This window comes from Geospiza fortis, unplaced genomic scaffold (genome assembly GCF_000277835.1).
Source record: "Geospiza fortis unplaced genomic scaffold, GeoFor_1.0 scaffold167, whole genome shotgun sequence".
Lineage (NCBI taxonomy): Eukaryota > Metazoa > Chordata > Aves > Passeriformes > Thraupidae > Geospiza > Geospiza fortis.
This window is the reverse complement of record NW_005054355.1, coordinates 3369004-3378319: the sequence shown is the minus strand read 5'-3', so window position 1 is coordinate 3378319 and position 9316 is coordinate 3369004. Positions and strand designations below refer to the sequence as shown.

General features: G+C 39.4%; 1 protein-coding gene across 1 annotated transcript in view; it reads left to right on the top strand.

Annotated features, from left to right (window-relative positions):
* The first annotated feature begins 1545 nt into the window (after positions 1-1545).
* SLC44A1 (solute carrier family 44 member 1) overlaps positions 1546-9316 on the top strand; it is a 51779-nt gene continuing 44008 nt past the window's right edge. The window contains exons 1-2 of the mRNA XM_005423606.2: positions 1546-1683; positions 3774-3916. Coding sequence (XP_005423663.1) covers positions 1546-1683; positions 3774-3916 — 281 coding nt within the window. The remainder of the gene's footprint in view (positions 1684-3773; positions 3917-9316) is intronic.

The following is a 9316-nucleotide window of genomic DNA, read 5'->3' as shown; positions in this document are numbered from 1 at the left end:
GCGATCCGTGGTGGTGGTGGACGCAGCCTTCCCTGGGAGTGTCTTGTGCCAGTGGGTAGGAGCCACAGGAACACTAGCACACACACACAGAGCAACTCAACAGTGAGGACACGGGAGGGTCCAGGCATGGAGTTCCAATGTGCTTTATTTCAGGCCACGCTGAAGGCATCCAGAGGCCAAAGACAGGGAACAAAGGAGGGTCTAGGATATAAACACAGGGAAAGAAGGGGCAGAGGAGAGCATCAGGCATCCAGTGAACAGAGAGCTCAGGAGTGGTACACCAGGGAAGGGACAAATAGGAAATGCCCGGGTGGATAGGCGGAGGCATAAACCAAAGGGAAGTCAGGGAAGAGAGAACTAACTAGAACATGAACGTAAAAGGGTAAAAGGGGTAGGGAAGGCCAATGGGAAAGACAGAACTGGGACAAATTAACATAGTGCTGCAGAGCACCATGGGGAAACTTCTTTCCTCACCCTGAGCTGTGAAGAATGCCCAGAGCCTAAGGTGCATCTCTCCAGGGAATTGCTGTTGCATTCTCCCCAGTTGGCTCACGGGCCTCCACGCTTCAGAGTCTTAAGAGAAAAAAGTAAATTCATAATTTCAACAGTTAATGCCCTTTGATCTGTCTTTGCAGAGGACAGTTGTGTATGTAGTCTCTTTATATCAATCTCCTTTTCTTCCTCAAGGATTAAAACAGTGTCTGCAGTTCTTGGGTCTCAGTCAATATATCTGAAGATTCAGTGTTTGGGAGCCTGTTGAAAAAGCTTGTCTGTGTAACTGTGTATTTTTAAAAGTAGCTGTAATCAGTATTTTTGTTATAACAAATTCTGATTTGCTGCTTGGTTTTGTATTCCAGCTAGTGCTTATTCTTTTCCTGAAACCTTTTTGCCTAAATGACTGTTTATAAGACTCTTAATTATCTTAGCAATGTATACATACTTGAGAATTTTTACCTCATGAGCAGCAAACTATCTGAATTGCTTACAACTACCTCCATCATTGACTATTCCAACCTTTAATTATACAACTTTACTTTCTGGCACCATAGCAATACAGATGAAGGATTTCTTCACTGAAGTGTTAAGCTCAGCTGCCTTATGGCAGGCAGAAAACTGTTCCTTAAACAGCAATTTATTGCCTTCTTTCTACATGCATAGTTCTTGTTCAGCCTGCCAGTAGTATTTGAAAAGTTTAATCCTTCCTGGAAATCAGATTACTGAAAGGTAGCTGTGGAAGACTGCAATAGGAGATATTTTCCATTTCATGCCATTGATTTCTGTTTTCTGTTAATAAAAAGACAGATGAAAATAACCAATTTTGTGGATAAATATTTGTAAATTTCTGGATAAATTAACTATTTTCTGGGTAAATAACTATTTGGTGATCTAGCTCCTGTGGAGGCACTTCTTTTGGAATCTTACATGAGCTTTACTCTTTAAGTCTTTCAACTTCTTCTTTCAAGCTTCTTCAACTATCTTGGCATTTAAAGATGGCTCCTACTGTAGATAAATTACCTGTGAAATATTTTTCTGCCTTTTTCTATTATGAGCAGACAAAATGTTGTTAATGTCATCTCTCTCTTCTCACACAAGAGTTCCAAGCGAGAGTGGAAGCCTTTGGAAGACCACAGCTGCACAGATGTACCATGGCTGCTCTTATTCATCCTCTTCTGCATAGGAATGGTGAGTGAAACTCAGAGGATTTTGTAAATGTTATATAGCTAAAGAGTTTACAGTCATAAGAAATTAATTTTAAAACCTGTCAGTAGCTTAATCACTGGCAAAGATCAGGATATGTTTGCGTGGGAACCATCAACTGTAGAACAGAAATGGGTAGTATGTACATATCAAAGGCCTTTGGTAGGGATCCGTAATTTATTGTTGGTGCCAATTCTTGCTCCAGCTTCTTTTCCCCTGGAACTGCAGTCTCAGTGGTAAGTAATTTTTCAGCAAGGTGAATTATCACTTGACTCATGTTCCTTATGCATGTCCCAGAAATGATAGCTAGGTGTCTGGTAAGCAATTCTGTGAATCACAGTGAACTTTTTTGTGAGAAACAAAAATTCTGACTGTCAAAGAGTGAGCTGAGTTTTTGTTTATTTGTTAATTTATTTATTTTTATTGTATACTTAGTAGAAGCAGCTGTTGTTAAAAACCATATTACTAATGATAAGATCTTTCTTTCAAAGTTTTAACAGTTCTGTACTCTGTGATGAAGCCATCACCTTTTTCAAATCAGCCTCACAAAACTCTACACTTTTTATTAAAAGACTAAACCTTCAAACCCTGCAGATTAATGTAGAAGTACACTTCTTTCCATCTTGTTTTGTTTCATGGACCTATGTTTGCTACTGTTCTTAAATAGAGAATATCCATTGCTGTCTTGTACTACTGTGTTGCAAGCAGGTGTCCTTAAGGGGGTTTGGGACTTAATGTGCTCTCAGCTTTCTTCTCTGCTTTCCCTCGGTCTCTGGTGTTAGGAATAATTCCACTGAAAAATTTCTTCTACTTTCCCCAGGGTATTTTTCAATGGTTGGGCTTCAAATGTAAAAATTATAATGATTATTTAAAATCATATCAATTATGTTGTCGCTGTAATGTGAATATCTTAAAATTGCAAAAAGCACAGTGCTTCCTGAAACATGTAGCTCTCTTTTGCATTTGTTTTTTTTTCTGGTTTTGTTCATGTTCCCCGATTATTCAAGGAACTGAACACAAACTGTTCCTCCAATTATAAATTAGTTTTCTGTGCATGTGTCCCAAATGTTCCTTTCTAAGTAATGTACTATACGGAGCAATCATCTGACTGGGTCACATAGTTACCATTCTAGGAGACTTCACTTGCAGGGTGAACCACCCACATTTTCACTGTTCCATGCCAACATCATTTCCTGTTGTCATCATTTCATCTGATCCTGGCACTGCCATCTGTTGCTCTATGCTCTTGTCTCAGCTGTTTACCCACTTCTCAAATCTTAGCCTGTGTCACATGTAAAATCAGTTCCTTGGTGGTAGTGGAGTGAGCTGATGGTTCATTTCTCCCCATCAGTGGTTTGCTAATGAAGCTTTTGGGCTAGTCTCTTGTTTGCACAGTTATTGCCTTAATCCTGGTTTTGCTTGTGAAATATCTCTGAAAGTTCACAGCAAGACCTGCCTACATAGGATATTTTCCACATTACTTGGGTGGTCTGAACCATCTTGCTTTGCATCTGTTTCTTTCCTGCATTTAAAACCAGTGTCTGGAGCCATAGTGGCCTTGACCTGCTCACTTGCTTTAAGAGGATTTCCCTAAAAGAAACTTGTGTTAGATAGGCCTCATCATTCTAGCTCATCTTTGAAAGTACTTAATTTAAAGGAAAGAAAAAGAATCTGAAAGCAAGAAAATCTGGATTGTGTGGAATTGTCCAAGATGCTTAGCAATCTGTCACAACTCCATCTCTGCTTGTAGCTGTCCTTCACTGCTGGCCCTTGCGCACTTGCTGGCCTCTCCCTTCTGCTTCATGGCCCTTGCTGACAGTAAGACTATCAAATAAACAATATACAGGAGTTTTAACTCTGCTTGTATAATATCCAGTATTAGATGTCTGAATCCCCTTTTAACTTGCATTCAGTTTTATTATTGCACAGAAGTTCTCTCCGATAGTCCTTGTCTTTCCCTTTCCAGTCTGAAAGAATTTGTAGACAACCTCTGCTTAGAATAAATTAATAAAACTGACTTTTCCCATCTTTCAAACAGAGTATTGCTAAACTGTGGGGTTTTTGTATTCTTCCAGGGTTTTATCTGTGGCTTTTCAATAGCTACAGGAGCAGCTGCAAGACTGCTTTCGGGATATGACAGTTATGGAAATATTTGTGGACAGAAAAATGTCAAGGTGGAGGGAATAGTCAACAGTGGTCTGGACCTCACACACAAGAAGTAAGTATGTGATAGGTTTTGCCTTTCCTGGTTTAGAGAATTCAAAAACTGTTTCTTTCTTTGAAAGTGATTTAAAAAATAAGGTGGGAAAAGGGATATGTTAATTCATTTTTACTTGTCCTTTGAAACTTTTCTCACTTAGAGGACAGCAATCTTTTGTAACAACTAGCAACATTAGACTGTAGGTTGGCAGATATGCAATATGAATACAGCTAAGACATTGAGAAATTACTTTTTCTCAGTATCCATTTCATGTAGGATATTGTGCTAGGCTGATAAATCTTGTTTGTTAGGGTTTTAAGTGTGACAGGTAGTCTCAGATTTGGGAGCAGGCTTTGATATCAATGTTTACTTTTGATGTTGTATGCTTGATTTCTGCCATGATGTGTAAACGGAGATGAGATACATCTGGCGCATGAGAATAAGACTTTAAAATTTGAACTGTAGGCATAATGTATATATGTGACTTGTGGAGAAAATGCACAAAACTTGAGAGGTGTGCACAGCTTTCATTAAGCAGTGTCTTCTTAAAACTCATGCTTAAAGTTCAAGTACTTCCTATCTGTTGTCCAGGAAGACATCACACTGCAGTAGTCGTACTGGAGCAGTGGCAAGAATTCTTCACTGACAGATTGAATACCTGTGAATGTCTGTTGAGGTCTGTCTTGTTAGTCAAATAAGCTCAGAGTCCTTCTGTACAACTTGGGAGACTTAAGGAAGCAAACTGTTTAGCTTAGTACAGTGATATTCACTTACCAAAAAAAAAGTGGTTTTTTCACCACCAATTACTTCAAGGAGCTAAAAAGTTACTGATTTTTGAGTATGATAGCCTTTTGCTACACACTTTCAGACTAACAGAATTTTGATAATTTTCCTAAGTTGTTTTGGAAGCATGCTTTCCTGAGATCTTATTTTGAGTTACTATTCTAAAGACTTCTAAGTATCTCATTTAAGATTTAATGTGGATAGATAGTTGGTGGTTATCAGAAAGATTTGAGATAAATAAAATGTCTGGAGCTTTTTACTGATATCTTTTGTCAGAAAAATAATTTCTTACTCTAATCTGATCTTTCAAGAAGATTGAAAGGTTTAAAGTTTATGCAGCAAAATTTTCCTATTTTTTACAGAAACATTTTAGCATTTTCTAAACCCATGTGTATACAGTATAAAATTGTGATTCTAGTGTTCTGAGAAAACATGCAAATTTTAAAAGAATAATTTTAAGTTTATCCTTAGAAGGAAATGGTATCTGAGTTCATGTGAAGGTAGAGGATTTCAGACACCTAATTGAAATGTAGTAATTAATATTGTGATAGTCTTCTACATGTGACATAGGTCAGACCATCATGTGGGGAAACATCTACCACTAAGTAAATTCCTCTTGTAAATGCAAGCTCAAAAGACAGCAGATAAAAAGAGAGACTGTTTTAAACACAGCTAATTGACGGAGACTGTTGTTTGTCAAGACATCTTAATGAGGTTCAAAAGAATGATGCTTTTCTAACAAGGATGTTGTGGCTTGAGGCATGAACTAAACAAATTAATAGATACACACATGTGAGTTACAGTCCTCTCTATTTGGTTAAGAGAAAACCCTCTAAGATAGATTACTCTCTAACGGTTCACATGAAGTTCCTGGTATAGTCCAAGGTATCCAGTTTTGGAAGCGATTGGTTCTTATATAAGTGAGTGATACTTCCTTCCCTCATACCTCGTGGTTTCTTCTGAAAAATTGCCAAGCAAATTAGAAAACTATCTGCTTTGCATCTGTCTCTAGCAGATGGAGTTCCTACAGTGTCTGAGGTGGAGTTCATGGGAGTATTTAATGTTATTTTTATAGGAGCACTTTGCAGACAGATGGTAAAAATAAACTCTTCTTCCTGCCTGTACATTTCGGTTTGTGTAGAGAAAGAAAAGACTTTAAAGGTCCACAAATGGGGCTCTGGAAACATGAAGTTACTCTCATTTCATTTTGCTTGCAGGGTAATTCCATTTTCATTTCCTAGTCCAAGGGCTGAAAAGCTAAATCATCTGTAAAAGTAACATTTTCTTCCTTGTATATGACAGCAACCCATAGTCACTGTCATGTGGAAGTGAAATTGATGTGGTCTGTGTGGATATGGAAATCAGGGTGGTAAGGGTAAAGAGCAGAGTTCTCACAGGGATGTGATTTGGTCTGTGTACATCAGATATGCTGAAACCAGTGAGATATGAAGTATTAGGAAGGAGGATTTTACAGCCTGGTCTCCTGAACAAAGAGTGGATCATGCATCCTTTTATTTTTATAAAGTAACCACAACACACTTTAATAGTCTGTTTTCTACAGTCAGACATAACACAATACTCCAGATCTGGCAGTGAATTCTAATTAAACCTATTTGCTTCAAGTAAGCTCCTTGCTTTACAAGTTCTGGTAGTTATAAAGGGTTAAAAAAATGACCTGTTATTTGCAAATAAATGATAATCACAGCAGCCAAATGCAAGTCTCTGAAATGCTGGTTCAGTCTGGTTTTTAATCACCAGTATGTTGTTATTTCGACAGAATTCAGTTTGTGCTGTCTACTCAAGTACTAGGAGATGCTATGGAGGATAGTTAGGGTGGCATTGTGCCTGAGCACATGCATTTGACCGCAGGAAATGCTTGAACTTTAAGTAATGGGAAAACCCAGTTTTTCAGGATGGTTTGCAGCATGTACACAGAGAATTTGATTGACTGAAACTGTATATGCCCTACTGATGAAGAAATTTTTGACACTGGACTCTTATCTCCATTAGATGGCACAGATCAATTATGATATCTGGTAGCTCAGTCTGTGTGCCTTGAAAAAAGAGAGCCTGAACAAAGAAATATGTGGGGAATTATTAATATGAGCACTGTTAGGGCCTGGAGTGGTCTTGCTTTTCATTGGTTTGCTGTTGTGTTACCAAGTGGTTTCCATGTTGTCATCTTCATACCCTCTTAGGCTGTTTTTCTGGGGGGTTTTGCTTAGTTCTGTACTCTATGATGCAGTATGTTCATTACAGCTCCTATAACATGCCTCAGGCTGTACACTCTAATTAATTGTTAATTTTTAGGTAATATTTAAAATGCTAGCTTTGTCTAAGTGTTATTAATGCTCAGGTTACTAGCTCTCAGTTTCACTTTATTGCTCTACAGCTACCTGAAAGGATGGGAGGAATCAATCTCTCCTCCCAGGTAACAAGTGACAGGATGAGATGAAATGGTCTCACACTGTGCAAGGGGAGGTTTAGATTGGACATTATGACAATTTTTTTTTTGCCAAAAAGGTTATCAAGCCCAGGTAAGTGGTTATGTCACCATTCCTGGAGGTCTTTAGAAGATGTGTAGGTTTGGCACTTAGGGGCATCGTTTAGTAGTGGATTTGGCAGTGCATTTACTGTTAGAGTAGAGGATGTGAAGGGTCTTCTTCAACAAAAATGATTCTATCATTCTAATTCTGCCTTGTTTTACTTTAAAGCCACGCCCCCTTGTCCTTTCACTATTTGCTTGTGTGAAAAGTCAATTTGTCTTTTACAGAAGCCCCCTATCAAAAAAAAAGTAGTGCTGGAAAGCAGTTCTGGAAAGCTGCCAAAAGGTGTCTCCACAGCCATCTCTTTTCCCAGATGAACAGCCCCAACTCTCTTAGCACATCTTCATGTGCTCCAGCCCTCTCATCATTTTCATGGGTCTCCTCTGCACTGTTCATGTCTTTCCTGTACTTTCTTCTGGGCATCCCAGAGCTGGGTGCAGCTGGGGGCCCCCCTGAGGGCAGAGTAAAACTTGCCTTGCCAGTCATGCTTCTTTTTATGCAGCCCTGGATACAGTTGGCTTTGTGGCCTGCAGGTGTACATTGCCAGGTCATGTCCAATTTTTCATGCACTGCTACTTCCAGGTCCTTCTCTACAGGGCTGATACTTCATAAAGATGCATAAATATACCTTTATTGTAAGTCTACTATATTGATTTTCAAATAGCAAACGTATTTTCATTTGCAGTGTTGAAGCATCTCTAAGAATATGATTACTTTGTTTACATCTGCTTTTGTATTGCTGATGTGTTATTTCCTTATTAGAAAACTAGTCTATTGCTGATTGTAAATAACTGAAATTGCAGCACAAAGTATGTAATGACATTCTTCTAGAGGGAAACAAAACCTGTCCTGTGGTGACACAGTATGAAATTTTCTCCAGTAAAATCACTTATCTTCTACACGTAAGCTTTATAAACAAAAAAATTAACTTTTCTTCTGTAATGCTGGTTCCTCAAATTTTGGTTCTTGTTTTAGCTGTGATGAAGAAAAACTAATCTTACTTATCTTACTTGTGTTTTTCTAGGCCGCAGATTTGATAGCCTGGAGTTTTCTGTGCAGCTCTTTTCTGTGCACCGTACAATGCAGTATTTGAATTTCATGTGCTGTTTAAGGCTATGCCCACATTTCTGTCAAAACTGTATAGGATGCTGTAATTGCATTGTATTTCTAAACTTCCAAGTTTGAGTTAGAATTGTAGCATTTATTTTACAAAATATTCTGGCGATTAAAATGATAGCTTGACCCTTGAATTGCAATCACAGTAGAAGTGGGATGAGTTCTAGCTTGCTAATAGTGACATTCCTGATTTGGTTTCCTTGGGAAAATTCAGAGGACCCTCTTGTCCAGGAATTGGAGTCCAGCTCTACAGCTCCCAGAGCCCAGGATCTCTGCCTGAGATCAGAGGCTGTGGGATGTGGATGGGAGATTGACATAGCTGGTTACACAGGCTGGCAGTGACGAAATACTGCCTTCAACAGTGGTACTCATAAGTAGAGCCAATCATGTCCCCTCCTCCTCCTGGTGAAGAAGGAGGGCTGACAGTGGCAGAAGGTCACTAGTGCAGAAGGTCACTAGGCACCCACGTGGCATTTTCCAGGTTCACAAGCTAAGATACCTTGCAGATTCTCCAAGTACTAGCAGAGCACCTTATCCACCTTATGGGTTCCCCCTTCTCAGCAGCTGATCCAGTTTGGTGCTAAGTACCTAACAGTCACGCACTCATTCCACAAACACCCCAGACCCACAAATAACACCCTCTGCCCACCCAACACTTCTCACCTAGAGCTCCCTACTCGCCATCTCATACAGCTTGGAGTTTGCTAGTGAGTTATACCAGAAGCCGGACTCAGTGATCCTTGTGGGTTCCTTCCAACTCAGGATTTTCTGTGCTTCTATAATTTGAATAAATCGTTCTGGAGAAGGTACAGATGCTGAGCCCCATCAAGAACCAGCACCACAAGGGCAGTGACCACCTATGCTGAGTCTATCACCTCTGTAGCTGCTTTTTTTGTGGACACACATTGTTCCCACCCCAGCAGCTCATTGCCACGACCCCTCCCCGCCACTGGCACTGAGAACCCACTCACTC